The 20,076-nt window shown below is 41.2% G+C and overlaps 1 protein-coding gene across 4 annotated transcripts in view; it reads right to left on the reverse strand.

Annotated features, from left to right (window-relative positions):
• COL5A3 (collagen type V alpha 3 chain) overlaps positions 1-15,674 on the reverse strand; it is a 130,278-nt gene extending 114,604 nt beyond the window's left edge. For 2 of the 4 annotated variants that reach the window (XM_032210463.1, XM_032210462.1), the window contains exon 1: positions 15,503-15,671. In XM_032210463.1, coding sequence (XP_032066354.1) covers positions 15,503-15,587 — 85 coding nt within the window. In that variant the 5' untranslated portion in view covers positions 15,588-15,671. Of the gene's footprint in view, positions 1-15,502 lie in introns of all 4 variants that reach the window. The other 2 variants (XM_032210465.1, XM_032210466.1) reach the window with 2 other exon arrangements.
• Between the last annotated feature and the right edge of the window lie 4,402 nt (positions 15,675-20,076).

A 20,076-nucleotide genomic window follows, 5' to 3' on the forward strand; every position in this document is an offset into this window, starting at 1 on the left:
CTGACAGGATATAATGGCTAACAATCAGGATGATCATTCATGTGAAGTACTTTTAAGCTATGTTAGTGTTACAACTGTAATATCAGCAGAAAGTGTAAGACAAAGACATACTTCTCTGCAGTAAGAACTGACTTGCAGAATTGTTAAAAAAAAATAAGATATGACAAAAGCCCTTGAGAGAAGGATGCACAGAAATGCTGGGGGGGGGGGGGGGATGAAATATTGCCACATAAATAAAAACAGCAATGGTTACTAGGAATATAGAAAGTTGTCTCCAATCTGCTCAGAATCTGTTCATTGAGCCCACTATTATCTATTGTGACTGCAGCAATTTTCTGCATGCGTGGAATTTTTGCTATCTCACAGCCCTATTAAATTGAGATGCAAGAAGCATACATTCAAAATACAGTCCTTTGCAGAGGTATACTATATCCTCAAAATTATGGGAATTGCTAGAGAGCCAGAAATTATACTTGGTGTGGATTCAAGAAACCAAGCATCACATTCTGGCACTAGGTAAATGCTGTATTTTCATCAGTGAGGAATTAAGCATGCCAATGCAAATCTGAGATCACTGAAAGAAGGGCAAAAAGACAAATTCAACACAGAGTGAATTATCTGAGCGTTAAGCCTGAATTACCCAAACTAGCAAAATATATAGTATACACAGTACGGAAGGCTATTCAGATTTGCAGAAGTACAAAAAAACTCATCACAAGGGGATTCCTCAGAAGCGGGGAGAACTAAGTAGCCATTAGATGCGACATGAAATGGAAGACAAAATAGAAAAGAATTCTCTCTGCTGCCCAATGAAGATTTCAATTGGAGTTGTGTACCACAGGAAATTAATGAACTCTCCAGACAATTAAATGAGGGGAGAAAAAAGCTGAAAAACAGCCACTGGAAAATGGAAAATTTAGATCAGGACCATGGCCGAAGAGAAAGGTGATTTAATTGCACACACAGAGAAACATAACATTGTCATTTCCTTCATCACATTTGTTCCACAAGGCTGCTATCAGAACTGACCAGAAAAAGGAAAATAAGATCTCAGTGCCTATCATATCCCTTCTGTGGGGCAACAGGAGGAACAGAACTTAATCAGGAAAGGGATGTGTGTATATGGGAGAGGAAGAATAGCACTATTTCCTCTCCACTGTACTCAGTGCTGTGCTAAGTGTGTGAGCATGTGCGCTTGAATGGGGGGGGGGAGAGATCTTTATTGTAAGATCTAATCACAAATCTTTTGGTACCATCTGTAGCTTGACCTTGATGTTGGCTAAATGATGGAGGAGGGAGAAGGGGCTGGGCTAAAGTAACAGCATATGGGCCCAAACAGAAAGGCTGGAAAAAAGAGCAGGAGAGATTTATTCACAAAGCTTTGGCTTGGGGGCAGCAGAGTAGGAAATGCTGAGCCACAAATGACTTGGAAAAATGCACCGTGGGTGGTCTCTGGCTGCTTTTAGGTTCCAGACTTGACCTGTTCTGACCCAGGTTGAGCCAGGCCCAAGTCCCACCCCATAAAGTCAAGGTCTCATTCTTGAGAACTGAATGTGCTGGTTCAGAAGAATGGAGGGCAAAACAAAAGCAGTAATGAAAACCATGCTTCAAGATAGAGCCTCCTTCTCATTGGTAAACCTGTTTACTCCTGGGTGGTGCTAGTTTATATGGCCAGCATAATTTAAGCTTCCTCTGTGAAAAGCCAAAGGAAGAGGATCATTCTTGCATAACTATCTCTTTTAACATATACACAAATGGCTTTAGGGAGACTTTATTAAAATGAATGTACTTGGGTAAAAGAAGGAAAGGGACAGGGAGAAACGGATTTTATGGAAAGCTCTTTGAGTGCCCCAATCTGCTTTTGACCATTTTTACAATTGGAGCTATTGGTACTTTATTTTGTCCAGCTTTATTTTTATTTTTTTAAAAATAGCAAAAATAAATATCCAATGTGTAATAGTACAATAGTAGAATCTCTTCTTGTTTCCTTTTTATACAGAATAATTGGTTTCTGCTTGGAGTCCAAAATGAAAAGAGCCATACTTGGCTGTCAAGCCAGGTAGGTAAATGTGGAAGAAAGGTTGCTGTCTCTTTTGAGTTGCATTAAGCCTCAAATCACCTCTCCTAATTCCTCTTCCAAGAAGCAAAAGTCAAATATAAAAACGGAATAGAGCTTGCAGGCACTTAAAACAAAATTCAGCTTATAAAATTAATGTTCAGCATATAGATTATTTTTCTTAGCAGATTCCTGGCCCAGGCAAGGAATGTCAATTGCTTTGCTTCAGGGACTATTAGGATACTGACTGCCAGTCAGGATAGCAACTGGTTTATTGAAAAGGAAGCAGGAAAAAGCAGCCAGGCAGTCAGGCCTTCCGCCACCGGATGTATGGGCCATAGAGCTCTAGCCAAACCACTTGCCTGCCAGATGTTCACAGCTGGGAGTATGTCACCCTTGACTCATCGACACTACCTGCCAAAATCTGGATTTTCCATTCCTAGCTGTAAATAAGAAATTCCAGGACAACCCTGAGCCAATGATGTCAAAACTGAAAGCACCACCTATTGTTATACAGCATTGAATTATGATCCCCGAAGTACAGGTGACCTCCCAGGTGACCTGTCCATGGTGCTGAACCATTTGCAGTGCAGCCCACGGGAATCATTACTAAATCTGGAGCAGGTGGAATAGTGACAGAGAAAGCTGATTTGTTTTCTGCAGATGCTTGGAAGCACAACATAGGCAGGTATTTCAGTGTGATAAAGTATGAAAGTCACATTAGCATTTTTCAAATACAAAATATTTCACCATGTCCTAGAACTACAAAATGTGTTTTACTTCCACCAGAGCTTTATATTCAGATCACTTCATGACTTAATTTCAAGTGGTAGATAATTGGAAGAAAATATTGCACAGCATATATTTTACAGATTAGATATTCCAAATTCAGTCCCCTGAACTTTCTAGTATGCCATTTTTTTAAAAAAAAATCTGCTGTTACAAAGAAGAGCATAATTACGTTTTAATCTTCCCTCAATCTAACTTTAGCCTCCACAGCCTCACAAAAGTCATCAATAAATTGTATTTTTAATGTGATTAAAGCAAAAATGCATTAAATATACAGCAAATAATTATATTTGTTTCAAACATATTTAAGCTTTATATTAAATTGCATTTTGTCTGACCTATTAATCTTCTGGAGTTCATAACTGAGATGTCGTAGGAGAAGGAGTAGTAGAACCTGTAGCAGAGTTAAAAGAGGGATCAGCCTATAATTCTTACATAGCCACAAGTGAGCTAAGTCCAACCTGACTTCTATTGATGCTCCAAGTTGGTCTGTTAGTTGAGGAAATTCCTATGCATACAGGTTTTAGCAATAAATCAGTTTAATTAGACCTTCACATGTGGACCTGGTCTTTCACGCCTGACAGATGTTATCTAATGCTGAGTCTAGCCCTCAGTCCAAACATTTATGCACAGGTCATCATCAAACCGGTCAGTCCTAGAGGAGATCAACCCTGACTGCTCTTTAGAAGGCCAGATCTTGAAGAAGAAACTCAAATACTTTGGCCACCAAATGAGAAGGAAGGACTCACTGGAGAAGAACCTAATGCTGGGAAAGATTGAGGGCAAAAGAAGAAAGGGACAGCAGAGAATGAGGTGGCTGGATGGAGTCACCAAAGCAGTAGGCATGAGCTTAAATGGACTCTGGGGAATGGTAAAGGACAGGAAGGCCTGGACGAACATTGTCCATGAGGTTACCATGGGTCAGACATGACTTTGCAACTAACAACAACAACATCTTGAGTCAGTGATCTGAGCAGTTTACGCCAGCGATGATATTGCCATGCTAAGTTTACATTCTGATTTACCAGGATATGCCTGCCTTGTTATCCCATGTGGCATGAAAATGCAGCTAGAACATATGGCTTGATGTCCTAATTACTTCATATTCAGAGAAAGTTGCAGCTGAAGGCATGTTTATTAGTAATAGCTATCCTAGAATTAGGCCAAATAACATAAGGCAAACAGCTGTGTAAATTTTTGATTCCAAGCTACTTGCCCATCCCTTGTTCTTGACCACAGCTTTATATACAACGAACCAAAACAAACACAGAAATATATTCCAAGAAAGAAGAGGAAGAGGGGGTAAAGGAAGGGAAAAAAGGAGTCAATCATGCAATGTACTACCTTACATTTTTCCTAATGTATATTTCGTCTCTTTTCCAAATGACTGAAATGTTGGTAACAATTAAAAGAAAATAGAAGGAGAAGAGGAAACAGCTGGATGATGAAAAGAGCCAGGAAAACAGTGCTAATAGGTGATGGTAAAGGAAATGTTAATGAACTGAGTACTTAATAATTTGCTCCTTCAAAAGAACCCTGCTCAGATTAAATCTCATCTGATATTTCAGACAAGTCTTCTGCCAACAACAAGGCCTAAAACATTTTAAAGATTTTTGGAGAGAAGTTAATTTTCTGCAGTTGTCAAAATTTGAGGAACGCTCCAGACATAAGAGGCTTGCAAATGTGAAACAAATACATATCCTCTAATGAAAGTCATGCTGAAGGGCCAAAACACTTCTCCTAGCAGAAACAAAGCAAACCAAAACAATAATATTGTGGCATAAAGAGTTGCACTAATAGGACTAGGGAAAGCACACTTAAAATTTCCTCACAGAATAATCTTGGCCTTGGACCAAGCAATTACTCCTCAGCCTGACTTAAAAGGGTTGTTGCTAGATTAAAGAGAAACAAGGTTAATCATGCAGCATCCTGAGTTCTTTGAAGGAAAAGTTGGCTGTAAATCCTTATTGTTTCATAATACCTTGCATGCATAGAATCCCTACTACTACTATGACTGTCATTTACAGATGTCACAAGACAGACTGAGAAAACATAGTCTGCTTATAGCAAAGAAACTACATCAGAGCTCAGAAATGAAATGAACTTTGATTTCCCAGAGATGAAATAAATGTACCTATGTGGTCACTAGGAAATAAAAAAAAACTTGAGGGCACAATCAATCAATCTCACCAGAATCCCATCTCTTCTCTTCTCTTCTCTTCTCTTCTCTTCTCTTCTCTTCTCTTCTCTTCTCTTCTCTTCTCTTCTCTCTCTCTCTCTCCTCCCTCCCTCCCTCCCTCCCCAGTTTTGGAGCCTTTAGGAAATGCTGCCTATGTATTTGCAAACTTTTCTTTACGATCAGAACAGCTAGAAATTTGCTTTCTTTAATTGAAAACACACATATTCAAGATGTTAAATTCTACATCAAATTCCTTTTATACACATTTGAAGGCTTCCAGATTTCTTTCCATGAGTCACAATGATCTCAGAGTTGAAGTGTAATAACATTCCTATTTTAATTTGCACTGCATATATGTAAATTAATGAATCTAAGCCCCTAACGGCTGCTTCTCCATTGCTGTACAGTTCTTTGCTAATGCTTTCCAATACAATTGGTGAGCCTCCAGAATAATTCCTATTAGATAACATTACATATCATTACTATGCAATATTACATATCAGAAACTTTGTCTATTATACAAAGGACCTATGCAAAGGTCTCTTCCCCAACTTCTGAAGAAAAAATGATTGGATTTTTTTATTTTGCCTGATCGGACTGCTTCCACCAACAGGTCCATGAGTCCGAAGAAGATTCTGTGCACATTCAATATGTGAGCAGGAGCCTCATCTGTTTATTTGTTTGCAATGCAACTGCCAGATGCAACTCTAAAGCAATATAAGGCACCTTGATGAGATAAACTGAATTCACACTGAAATTGCAGGGAGTAAAATCTGCACAGCTCCCAGAACACAAAGCACTTTACTGAGTAGCTACTTTGCACTTTCTTTCAACTTTCCACACGTAATATAGGAAAGTGGTTCTATCAACTATGTTGTGTTACAAAGGTGATATCATCTAAAGCAGAAAATCCGTAGAATGAATTTTCCTGGCTTTCAGCCCCTTCTTATAGCTCCCGAGAGCTCTTCAGGATCGTATTGTCAAAATGTTAATGCTTGATAAAATAATCTTTTGCACACACTCACAGAGAGAGATAGAGATTGCACAATAAAGTATTTCTAAAAAAAACCCCCACAATATAAAAACTGAAGTCCTTAAAAACTGAACAAACTGAAAATTTTAACCCCAGGACTCCAATGATAACACTGGACCACTAACCAGATTTTTAAAATCTTTTAAAGAGTTTCTTCTAAAAAGCAAGAACAGTGCCCTCCCCTGCTATTTTTTTTAAAAAAAACTTTCTCTTCATTAACTCTATCCTATTGTGATTGTCTTGGGAAAATCTTTCTGAAGCAAAATTTTAGTGAGTGGGAGTGTTTTTAATTCTCCCAGGCTTTTTAGGAAATTATATTTGGCAACAACCTTTCCTTTTCATTGCTTTCACTGTTAAATGCTAGTTTGTTGCTGTTCGATTTGTAATTGCTGTCAATGCTATTTTATTGTTTTTAATATATTGTAAACTTAACCAAAGGCAAGCAATCTTTTTTGCTTGCAATCAGAGGCTGCATTTTTTTAAATTGGCTGCCAAAAACGGGAGTGAGTAGAACACTGATGCTATGAAGTCACAAGCGGAGAAGAAAAGGATGTATGTGTGTGTTGTTGGGGGGGGGGTATTTCAGCATTCCCCTTCAGGGTTTATGAATGGGATTTTAAAGTTTTACTGTATTAATGCACACACTGCATTAGTGCACTTATTTTCCTTTAATACCCATTTAAAATCAATGGGAAATTATACTAACATTGTCCAATACGATTTGATAGCAAATTTTAATAGTGTAATCTTGGGAGATCCAGAGGTTTGCAAAAATTGAACGGGTGGTACTTCATGTTCCATGTGTTGTCAATTCTTGTGCACATGAAAGCGAATTACAACCATTTTGTAAAATAAATATTAAGGAAATATAGTAACTCCTTTCCCCCTCCCCAATAATCCTGCTAATCCATGTGGATTAGCAACAATCATATGAAAGATTAGTTCAGTCCCTTCTTAGAGGCAACATTTGTGGAAAACAGATTCTTTGCTTAGGAGTCCAGTATTAGTAACTGATGAGTTGCAAGAACAATACTTTTTTTTTGCTTTCATAAAGAATTAGTTATAGAGAACCAAAAAACAAATACATACAGTGAACCAAAAAGAAAGTTACCACAATAACATTATCATGCATCTTTTTAAAAAATTAGGCAATTGAATCAATCTGCATTTTTATGTTGGAGGGAACAGACACTGCATTCTGTAAATCTTAAATCAGATATTGTTATCACCTAATTCATTCTGAACAGATGAGCTCACCATATTGACACATTATTTCTCCACAAATAGATCATAGTTTTTTTTAAAAAGGAATGTGGGTGAGAGTATGTACCCTAATTGGAACAGATGGCCATACAAAATCTGATTGCAACATTCAGGCAAGTAAATATAAAATAGCCTACATACACAAACATATAAATTGCACTGAAAGGCTTTGATTGTTTCCAAATCTCAGTGCTTAATATAATGCTTCCCTGAAATTGGAATGTGTAATTAAAAAGATATCCTGTGGATGATGGGTGAGGGTTTTTAGCTATCTTTGAAGTTACCTAAGACAATGTATCCTCTGTCCTCTCCCATCCCAACCCCATGCCAGAAGTGTTCTAGTTCACTAGAGTAAATCATCCTTGCACAGCTTTTTTGAACAGGTGGATTGTGATATCTGAACATGGACTGTCATCCCTTTAGACCTCTATACATTAAACCCTACACTTAACAGATCATTGGGGGCGGTGTCATTAAATCCAAATGTAACTAAATTACGCTTTTATATTATTTGAACCAATGGACACAAAGGATATAAAAACATCAATTAAATAATGATGCAAATTGCTAAATCATGTCAATGATCTGTATGGTTTGAAACAGTAGATTTTGTCCCCTGCTTTGGGAGAGGTAATTTTTTTTTCTGTTACACCTGAGAGCTCCAGAATTGAACTCCAGAGAACTGGTTACTTACTGCAGAGTGTTTGTGTAATCACTCTTCATTAAATTGATGCCCTCTATTTCTTGGTCTGCAATTCCTATATGTCATTGAACATATTGGCTAGGAATGATGGGACTTAAAGCTCAGCCAAATATTAAGTTGGTGAAAGTTATGATGCTCACACAGCATATAAACCCATGAGCATTTCAACCAAATTTTACTCAATTAGCTTAATTAATAATGATAAAGACATCCCTCAGCAAGAGAAAAGAGCAGCACATAAAGATACAGCGCTCTGATTTTGATCATCATTTGATGTTGGGTTTGCGTATATGTACATAAAGCACATCTCATGGTAGCTGTCATCTCTTTTCCCTCTGGCATTTCAGGTGCAGACACAGAGTTCATCTGCCTGAAAGGGCCCTTGTATTTCTCTCAATCATGCCTGAACAAGTCTCTGGCAACCTGGAACGAAGTTGAAGAACTGCCTTGGGCTTCTGCATTTGAGGCCCCTGTTCTACTGATACTTTTAGCTTTGGGTTAAATATAAAAAGAATGGTAGAATAGAATAGAATGAGTTGGAAGGGACCTTGGAGGTCTTCTTGTCCAACCCCCTGCTTAGGCAGGAAACACTACACCACTTCAGACAAATGGTTATCCAACATCTTCTTAAAAACATCCAGTGTTGGAGCATTACCAACTTCTGGAGACAAGTGGTTCCAATGATTAATTGTTCTAATTGTCAGGAAATTTCTCCTCAGTTCTAAGTTGCTTCTCTCCTTGATTAGTTTCCACCCATTGCTTCTTGTCCTGCCCTCAGGTGCTTTGGAGAATAGTTTGACTCTATCTTCTTTGTGGCAACCCCTGAGATATTGGAACACTGCTATCATGTCTCCCCTAGTCCTTTTCATTACACTAGACGTAATACCCAGTTCCTGCAATTGTTCTTCATATGTTTTAGTCTCCAGTCCCCTAATCATCTTTGTTGCTCTTCTCTGCACTCTCTTCAGAGTCTCCACATCTTTCTTACATTGTGGTGACCAAAACTGAATGCAGTATTCAGAGTGTGGCCTTACCAGGGCATTATAAAGTGGTATTAACACCAGCGGGTGAGGGATTGCCCCATTCTGATTAGGACCAAGCTATCCAAAACTTTAATGACATGATAGTCATTCTTCATCTCCCACTGCTTCTTCCCACCCAGACAATTATTACAGGATGAGATCCCCACTTTTAGCAAGCATAATGGGGAAGTTCATGTATTAAAACAGGGATGGAGAGACAGAAGAGGCTGATTTGTTATAATGATTTGCAGGCTCGGGTGATCTGAACAACAAAGAACCTGGTCCTTCCTTCTAAATCTAATTGTTGAAATCAAAAAGCTCAACATAAAATAGAAGCAATACATGTCAAGCAAACACAATCTGGTCCACAAGGAAAATATATGTATTTTCTTCTCAATAAGGAATATATTCCTTGTTTATTCGCAGCTGAAAATGAAACATGGCAAAATGTTTGAAAAATAAGAAACAACATAAGAGACAGTTCTTGAGTAGCATGATGGAAAGAAACTATATAAAGGAGAATTTAAGCTTTCCAGAGTTTTTCATCAAGATATGTGATGCAGAAAACAGGATATAAATGAATCTATAAGTATTACAATAACATTTGATTTTCAGCTCCAGAGCTGAAAAACAATTCCTGGGCTGAATACATGCTCAGAGGCAGTTTGTCCCTTAATCCTATGTTTTCTTCTGGAACCATTGTTTTGCGCCTGATCCAGGATTGGATAATTTTGGATTAAAGAAAGGAACAGCTGGCAAGGTACAATCCTTTTAAATCCTGAGAGAAAGGGAAAGCAATACATTAGAGAATGACAGCGACCAGGGATCCTGAGTTGGCATCTCTCCCTATTTCATTTGTTTTCAAATCAAACTATTTTTATTGTTGACATTGCTTTGCTAGCTTCCCTGAAAACCACTCCTGCCAGGAATGTCCCATTGTGAATGGGTGTGTGCATAGACAGTAGGCAATAAAAAAAAACTTGGGAAGAGCTGAAGCAGCAATGGGAAGAAGAGGTTAAAATGTGCACATTTCTTTGATTGCATTTTTGTAGTTCCCTGATCACAAGATTTTAATGAAGAGACTGAATATCCAAAACAGTCCAGGCTTGTCAGAGTTCATGGAAGTTGTAGATTATCTACCCCTCGCTAGCATTTTATTGTCAATGCTTCTGAGTTACTAACATAGGCCAACCAGACAAGATGTTTTTTTTAAAAAAAAAAGAAATAACATAAGAGAGAATCCTTAAGTAGCATCATGGAAAGAAGCACCCATAACAGGAGGCATTCATTCTTGAAGGCCATTGTAACAATACAGCATATTTTTTTTCAATCTTATTTGATACTTAGTGTATTTTTTTGAGTATAAGATGCACTGGAGTATAAGTCGCACCAAGATTTTGAAGAGGTAATTTTTTAAAAAAAGGTTTTTGCACTCTGCATGCCTCCCAAACCCTCTGCATACCTCATTTTTTGTGAAAAACGGGACATGCAGTGTTTGAGAGGCCTGCCAAGTGCTCCTCGGGGCTGGGGGGCGAATGAGCAAAAAACAGCCCATTTTTCATGAAAATGGGCCCGTTATTTACTAAAAACAGGGCATGCATAGCCTTTAGGAAGCTTGTATAGTGCTCCTGGGGGCTGGGGGGGAGCAAAAAACGGTCCATTTTTTGTGAAAAATGGGCCTGTTTCTTGCTAAAACAGGGCATGGATAGGCTTTGGGAGGCTTGTAGAGTGTTCTTGGGAGCTGGGGGAGGCTTGTTTTTGTCCTCCCCAGCCCCCAGGAGCACTTTGCAGGCCTTCCAAAGCCTCTATATGTCCATTTTTGTTAAGGGTTCCAGGAGGCCAAGAATGCTGTATTCAGTGTATAAGACGCACCCAGATTTTCACCCTCTTTTTTGGGGGGAAGGTGTGTCTTATACTCTTGAAAAATACGGTATTTGAAACAAGATCCAGTGGATATAAGTACACTAAAATTATATTGAAATTGAAGCGCACACACATATATACATGTATAGATTTTTAAATTGTTCTCTTCAGGTATTTCATCGGGACGCTCAGTAAGATTATTTACCATAGTTTCAAGGGTAGCTACAAAAAAAACCCTAGCTTTTATACTTCCCTTGTGTGCAAGCCTTCTCATCAGCCACCTGGAAGTACGATCTAAGGAAGAGTATACGATTTTTAGAACTTTGTTCCCTGTTACCAATTTACTGTATTTTGCTGAAACTAAGATTCCTCCCTGCTTCTCCAAACAAAGCAGCTGATGTGGGAATAGAGAAAAACACAACTCAGAAAGAAAGAAAGAAAAGCAGATACCACATTTAAGGAGGAGGGGAAAAAAACAACAATGAATTAAAATAAATTTACAGAAGGCTAGAGTTACAACAGAATTTAAGCTGCGGATTAAAACTAAGAAGGCAGGATAACAATTCCCCTATGACCTTTCTTCAGATGCCATTGTAAACAATACAGATTTAAGCTGATGCTTCCAGGGAACAGCCGAAGCCTGAGGATGGAGGTTGGGGGGCATTCTATAAGATGCTATATCCAGCTTTAGTAGAACTGTATCAGCATAATTGTCCCATCAAACTGGATTCCCAGCTTGCTGCTGTCATCAGGCATCTCCTTTTATCTCCTTGGAGTTCTTTATGCAATGAACAGCAACACTTCTGGACAAGAACTCAGCCACTATTTGCTTCTGATTCATGGCAAAGATCCCCTCTCAGATTTCCTTAGTCGGAATTTAATACAGAAGTTGATTAAGGATTAAAGACTGGCAGCTCAGTTCCCACCCATAATCATTCCTCATCCAGAAAATATGCCTAAATGTCTGGCATGAATAAATGGCTGAGAAGCAATGCTGGATCAAAACCCCAGGGAGATGGCAATGATGCTTTGGACTCACTAGCAATAGCAATAGCAATAGCAGTTAGACTTATATACCGCTTCATAGGGCTTTCAGCCCTCTCTAAGCGGTTTACAGAGTCGGCATATTGCCCCCAACAACAATCCGGGTTCTCATTTTACCCACCTCGGAAGGATGGAAGGCTGTCAACCCTGAGCCGGTGAGATTTGAACAGCCGAACTGCAGAACTGCAGTCAGCTGAAGTAGCCTGCAGTGCTGCATTTAACCACTGCGCCACCTCAGCTGTCACTGAGGACTTGAAGCCTGAAGAGCCACATCAAGGGGCACAACATCCTACACTTCTTCCGGGTCAAGAAGATTCTGCTGCTAGTAACTACCAATACCTGCCTTGCTTGTAATAGCAAGTGACCAGGAAGAAGGGCATGATTTTGTTCCCCTTCCACTAGATGAGGAAGGCTTCATAGAGGATAAGGTAGTCCAAAAATAGAGACAGGAGGAGGAGGAAAATTAAGTACTAGAAAGTGATAGAATAATAAATTCCAGATGAAGTGGGTTGTAGTCCACTAAAGGTATCCAGCAATAAATTTTATTCTTCAAAGTTCAACAAACAATGCCAATTTGTATAATAGGCAAAAACAGTCACTCTGCTAGAATACAGTTTAATATGGAAAGTCAACCAATTCAGCTGTCTGTGTGTAAATCCTTACACAGTCAAAAGGACACCCACAAAAGCAATGAAACAGAAGGTTTGGGGGGAACTTTTAACAAGCTACCTGTATTTAAGAACTTAGCAGGTTCAGTAACCATGGAGGTACTGGTTCTGGAGAAGATAGCATTTAGCCAGCATTCTTGCTGATTTCAGAGGCTAAATCGGGTCAGCCCTGATTAGTAATTGGATGGTGTGGGGGTCAGGACTTGGCGTGGCACGACATAACCGCGAACGTCAAAAGCGTGCCGACAACACCGCGGCGCTAAAACCGCGATGTCAAAAGCGCACCGACAACAGCGCGCCGACAACAGCGCGCCGACAGAAGCGCGATTTAACTTAAGGTAAAGTTTAGGGTTAGGTTTAGGGTAGGTTCAGCGTTAGGTTTAGGGTTATTTTTAGGGTTATGTTACAGCGCGCTTGTCGGTGCGCTGTTGTCGGCGTGCTGTTGTCGCGCGGTTTTGACGGTGCGGTTTTGTCACCGCGCTTTAGTCTACCACAGTTTTGTGGTGGAACCGGACTTGGAGGTAAAGAAAGTAAAGACAACTAAGGCAAACAACTTCTACACTTGCCAAATAAGCTACAAAATGTGCCCAGGCAATCATTGGTATGTGATCTTCATCAGAAGGAAATTTTACTTTTGCTGGAAGTACAAAAAAATTAAATGAAGAATGTCAGGGAAAAGGCATGCTGTATTGGCATTTCAACCAACCATGCCCTTTTCCCAAGATTCTTAGATTTCTAAGACCAGAACACTCTTAAGTTACAGTAGTCAATTGCAAGACTTTATTTGGAGAACTGGAAGTTTTGGAGCATTATTCCTTCCAATAAAATTCTGCAAGAAAGACATCCATTTACAGTTCTCCAAGGCATATTTCTGCACAAACAGCAATTTTAAGTATGTCTTTAAAGTGCCACAAATAAGACTGTAAGAGCCAGTAGCTCGGAAACAATATAATGTAAAAACACCCTTTAAACCTATGGCTCACAGCAATCTTCCTGAAGGTTGATTAGAAATATGGTGTGGGGAAGCAGTACCATTCTATAAAAGCTCCTTATAAAAGGAATCTTTAAATTTCTGTGGACATATGTGCCTGACATATCTAACACTTTATCCAAGATGTTTCCGCTTCTGAGTAAATAAATATGTAATTGTTAATTCAGACACCTTTTTTTTCTGAAACGGTTTTATCTGAAGTTGCCTTCTTCTGAGAAATAGTTTTGGGGAAGTTTTAATCTGGGGCTGCTTTTTAAAACCAGGATCTGCAACATAACATCTTGAGATCAATAGTATCAAAATAGTATCAAAATAATCTATGACAATTGACTGAGATGAACAGAAAATTTTAGAAAAATGACATGACAGATAAGTTGGTGTCAGGAACAGGATAAACCACACAGAGGACTCATTTTAGCCTTCAGTATAGGCAAAGAATTGCAAGCTATCTCACCCATCACAAACACACAAGCATATGCATGATGACAACTTTTTATTTATAATAGACTACTGCCATTTCTTTTATTCACTGTTAAGGGGAAATCTATCACAGACTGAATAACATATGCTAACGTTTCAATATGTGATCTTATGGCGTAGACATTGGCAAATTGAGATACTGCAATCTTAGGACAACACATTGTTTACATTATAATTTAACCTGGCCAATTAATCAATGTGCCACATAACTTTGTAAATGAATAACAAATATCACTGCAACAAGAGATACAGTACATTTTATTTGTCTTTAAATGCTCCTTATGCCCACTTCCCAGAAAACGTCTTCTTAAAAAAAATGGGGAGGCGGTGTTAAAACTGAAAGTCAGTGATTGCTCCCAGCTGCTCCCAGAGGCATTCGGGTTAAGAATAATATCCTTTAATCGCAGTAGCTTTAGTTGTTTAAAAAAACTATTAGGCTTTTAATAAACAATATCTCTGACTTTAAAAGATTTTATTTGTAGTCTCCTGTCGCTCTTTTGATCACCCGTTATCACCAAGCAACAGAGCCTTATTTGAAGGGGATGGAGGGAACAGAAGCCTGCAAAAGGTGCGCATAGTCGAGCGTGGGAGCTCCTAAAGCAGATGGCGCCTCCTTCCTTGTCCTAAACAAGCCCCACGGACGTGTGAAACATCCCCCCGAGAGAAGATGAAGCTACTTTTTGGCTCACAATGATTTTGTGAGAGCAACTCCAAAAACCCTCCACTCCGTCGCTTCGGGAAGAATAAAAGCTTTCAATCCCTTCTTTCCGACCCCGTTTCTCTCTGCAGATACATTCGGCTGACAAGCCGGGCTGTGCTGATGTTAACCTTGGGAGAGGTTCGTGTCTATGGAGCTGCTCAGTCATCCAGATCATGGTTGTCCCAAAGTTGCTTTTTTTTTCCCCAAGAGGCGACTGGACTTTCTGGTTTTCCTTCGAAGACGTTTCGCTCCTCATCCAAGAAGCTTCTGAGAAGCGAAACGTCTTCGAAGAAAAACCAGAAAGTCCAGTCGCCTCTTGGGGGAAAAAAGAGGACTCTTGGAGACTTGGAGAGATTCGGTTTTATTCCTGCGCTCAACTTCTTGTGGGAACGAAGTTGGGAAGGCTCCTTTGCGCTTTACCTGTGGAGAGCAGGTGCTGGTCGGGCTGGGAGAGGGGAAATACCAAGCGAGGTCGCTCACGAGGTTTGAGAAGCGCTCCTAAGCAGCAGCAGCAGGACCCCTCGCCTCCCCCCCCCCCCAAAAAAAGAAAAATCTGGGCTGCCAAAGGAACCGCGGCTGTTTGTTTGTTTAGTCCGCTAAGCCTCCGCCCTCTGTGCCTAGGCGCTGCCTGGAGGGCGCTTGACCGTCGCCCCCGTCCCAGAGCACACCTTCCCCCGAGCTGCCCCCTCTTCGGACACCAGCCGGCGTTACCTGCCCTCGCCCGGGGAAGTTCTCGCAACAGGAGGGCCAGGAAGCAGACCAGGTGGCCCCTCAGTCCCGCGGGGCTCGCCGCCATCCTCAATCCGCGCCTGGGCTCTGCCTCTCTCTCTTGCGCTCTCTCTCTCCCTCAAAATCTAGCGGGGGGGGGAGGGCAGCCAGCGCGAGCCGACAGAGCCGCCTGGCCCCGCCCTGCTCCTCCCCCCCCTCCCCCCCCTCCCCTCCTCGCACGCTCAGGCAAGTCGCTCAGGCAGCCGCGGGCAAGCGGTGAAGAGGCTTCCCGGAACGGGAACGGGCCCCGCCGATCCCCCCCCCCCTTCCCAGTGCCTGGACTGGGGCGAACTTGTGACGATGGAGAAGCGGGCCTGTTCTGGAAGTCCGGGTTCCGACTTTTCCCGGATCCGATACCCCCACGGTAGCATGCAGGCCCCGCACGCAGTCCAGGGTCAAGGTCCCGCACGCGCGCTGGGTCGGCTTAACTTCTATGGTGCGACTCTGGCGGCGGAAGGGATACTCCGCTCAACAGAGTGCAGGTAGTCCTCGATTTACGACCACAGCTGAGCCCAGCGTTTCTGTTGTGGAGTGAGGGGTTTGTTAGGTGAGCTTTGCCCCATTTTACGACCTCTCTTGCCTCAGTTAAGGGAATCGCTGCAGTCAATAAGTCAGTCACACTGGGTGGTTAGGGGGATCTGGCTTCCCCACTGAGTTTGCTTGTCAAGGGTGGCCAAAAGGGATCACATGACCATGGGAAAACAGTAACAATAATAAATAGGAACCGGTTGCCAAATTTTGATCACATGATCATGGTGATGATGCAAAGGCTGTAAGTTACTCTTTTCAGTGCCACTGTAATAGCAGTAGACTTATATACCGCTTCATAGGCCTTTCAGGCCTCTCTAAGCGGTTTACAGAGAGTCAGCATATTGCCCCCAACAATCTGGGTCCTCATTTTACCCACCTCGGAAGGATGGAAGGCTGAGTCAACCCTGAGCCGGTGAGATTTGAACCGCTGAACTGCTGATCTAGCAGTAGCCAGCAGTGCTGCATTTAACCACTGCGCCACCTCGGCTTTGTAATTTTGAATGGTCACTAAACAAACTCTTGTAAGTTGAGGACTGCCTGTGCTGTAGGGCTGCAGGGAAGTCATTGTGGCCCATTGCAAGCCTCCCTTCTCCCTTTCGGTATGAAGAGAACCTCTTGGGTGAAGGGAGGCCTTAAGGCTGCTCCAAGGCCTTGAGTGTTCTACCATTTGGTAGATCTGATCCATAGATCATGGCATCCCCAGAATCCAGATTCATGAGTTTGTGTGTGAAGGTTTTTTTCTTCTCCTTCATCCTCCTCTCCGCTTACCTTTCGCATTTCTTTTTGTTATATTCCAAAATGCATTTAGCCAGTGGTGAGATTCAACCAGTTCGCACCACTTTGTGAGAACCAGTTGTTAACTTTCTGAGCAGTTTGGTGAACTGGTTGTTGGAAGAAATCATTAGGACAGGGAACCGGTTGTTAAATTATTTGAATCCCACCACTGCATTTAGCCCTTTACTAAAATATCTCATGTCTGTATGCCATGGCCTCAAAAACCAGATTCTGGGATAAACCCCTCAATCACTGAAAAAACTATCCCACGTTTAATCTATACAAGACCTTTCAAATTCTAAATTTCTCTTCCTTCTTTATTCCTTTGCCCCGCTCTCTCTCTCTTCCATCGCATATGCAACCATGCTCAAAACAGTCCCTGACCTCCACCCATCCCTACCCCCACTTCATAACATTCCTCCGAATTGAAGGACTGGCTTTGATATTTCAGCAAGATCTGGCAGGACACAGATTTTTCCTATTTACCATTGAATAACAATTCTCAGAGTGTTGACTTATCCGGAGCCCTCCACAATAAATTCAGAGGCTCATTTTTTTTTTTTTTGCTCTGAAGATGCATATACGCCCAGAGCAGCGCTCTCCCAGTCCTCCCAGTCTTCCCACAATGGGGAGATTGTGTTTTATGTGCAAGAGTCTCAATCCAGGACATCTATTTCTTCTGTGCAGAGAACCCTGACCTAGATGCTTCGATGGCCCAACTTGACCCGAGGCTCTTCCTTTGCTCAGTAAGGCTAATGTGGTATAAATGCTTCCCAGACACTCAGCTGGACAGTAGTGATTGAGTTCCAGGGCAGAGATAGGACATTGAGTTGTATTCACGAGCACAGATTTCAGCTTCGGGCTATGTATTAATGGAGATTTCACAGACTGCAGAGGGTGACAGCTACAGCTACAAGGCCATCAGGGCAGCAGAACTGATATTCACAGTGTGCCTGCAGTAGGATATGCATACCAAAGTTTTGAAGAGGGGTAGGGAATAAGTGTGCTTTTTCTGAAGGGCTCCCCGAATGCTTGGATTCAGCAGAAGAAATGGAACGTTAATTAGTATTCAGCCTTGCAGACCAAGAAAGGCCCCCGGGGAATCCAGGCATGTTGGGACACAGGATTTAAGAAAGCAGGGGAATGAAAGCTATGCAATGCTCCTCTTTACTCAGAAACACTACTGTGCTTCTGTGTTTCCTCTGGGTGGAACATCTGCCAGAAGGCAAGCAGAGGGCTGAAGCACCTGGCACCACTCAGCCATGCTGAGCTTCAGAGACTGATCCAGAGATCACCAAGATTATCGCTATCAGCCTCTCAGTTGGCCACATCTTTTTACCCTGTAGTGCTTTTTAGATGCTTCCATCAATCAACATTTTTGATATCACTTTCTGAAAGCACACTCCAGCTTTGTTCCTAAGGTTAAAAGTTTTTAAACTTTTCAGCATTCATTCAGTTTTGGGGGTTTCCTCAACACAAGCTTTTTGTTAACTTATCCCAAGACACAACAAACTCTTACATGCTTTACAATTAAGGATCACATGGGGTGAAATTTGTGACCTTAAACCACTAAAACCAGAAATTGTGTGATCATATTCAAAACATTACTGCTTCTGTCCAAATTGTGTGATCTTAGTCACACAATTGGACAGAAGCACAAATAAATCCTGTACACAGAGAAATAAATACCAATTTTGTTCAGTGGTGTTTTGGAGAGATCTGAAGCCTATTGTTATTATATTTACATTGGCCCTGTAGTTGGGCAGTTCTAGAAAACGTTGCAAGTCACTCCTGGAGATCCTGCAATAAGCAGAGCGAGATGATAGATACAGTGACACTATTCCTGTATCCTGTAATACCCTATAATATCGACACTTACATTTTTCTCATCTCTTATTCCTAAAGCATTTCAAGCTTTTCCAGCTTGATATATATAGGTCAGATAGTTGTAGCCCAAGATCAGGGTCACAAGAAAAGAAAGGGGAAGCCCTGAAGGCCAAACATCTGCCCAACATTCCTCTTGCAAAGCAGGACCATCGATGAATGAACTTTCTTCTGATCAGAGAAAACATCTCCAGATGGATAGTTGCAATTATTCTAGTCACTGTTTTCCTAGGTACACTTGCTGAATACGACTGAGAAAGCTAGGCTCCCTACAGACTTCATCCTTACCATTCTGGGTTGGGCAATTTGAGGCAAGATGCTCCATTTTTACAATACCTGGTCTGATCCATAGATCATGGCATCCTGTTTTCAAATGGAGTCTGTTCAACAGAGCCGTGTTCCCTTCCCAATCAGAGGCCTCACTCAGTTTTTGCACAGAAAAGCAGCCATAAAGTCCAGGCCAGCAGGAACGCTGGGCTGATTCCAGCCCGGGGGCTGTGGGATGTTACTCCAGCTACAGCTGTAAATATTTGCTGGGAACCTAAAATCTGGGTCAACAATTTCAGAGTTGAGCCAGTGACTCATACCCTGAAGCAACAGGGTGACTCAGGCTAGAGCCCCAAGGACTTGGGGGTGGGGGGTGAAGCGGAGATGGGGGAGAAGAACAGCCACAACGTACCCTAGAGAGTAACCCCTCATCCTTTCTCCATTCTGACCAAAGTTAGGTACTTCTCTGAGAACGTGGTTCTTTATAGAGTCCTACAACTCTATAAGAGATGTGAATATGGTCACAGTTGGGGGAAAAAACCCAGCATCCTAAAGAAGGAGCCATGGAAGCCATACCACATGGCAAAACTTACACTTCAAGCAGTAAGTGGTGGACACCTTAAGAATGACACATGTCAGTTCAAACATGGTTCCAGTATGGGCAATTACAGGCTAGGTGGAAAATAGATCAAAAAATTGGTTTTATCCAAGTTGAGGATAATTTGTTTAAACAAATAAGAGATCAAAGCTTAATGCATATAAAGAGGATATATAATGCATTAATACAGATGGATTCGGAAACAGAATTAGTTAAAGATTGTATGATAAAATGGGCTCAAAATATTGAAGAACCAATAATGTTGGAGACATGGGAAAGAATCTGAGTAAGAAATGTGAAATTTACACAAGCTCAAAATCTGAGAGAAAATTTTTACAAGATGTTCTATAGATGGCATTTAGATCCTAAAAAGTTGGCTTCTATGTATCCGAATGTACAGCCTAAATGTTGGAGGTGTGGTTCTCTCGATGCTACATATTATCATATATGGTGGACCTGCCAA

Source organism: Thamnophis elegans, chromosome 2, assembly GCF_009769535.1.
Source record: "Thamnophis elegans isolate rThaEle1 chromosome 2, rThaEle1.pri, whole genome shotgun sequence".
In the NCBI taxonomy this organism is placed as follows: domain Eukaryota; kingdom Metazoa; phylum Chordata; class Lepidosauria; order Squamata; family Colubridae; genus Thamnophis; species Thamnophis elegans.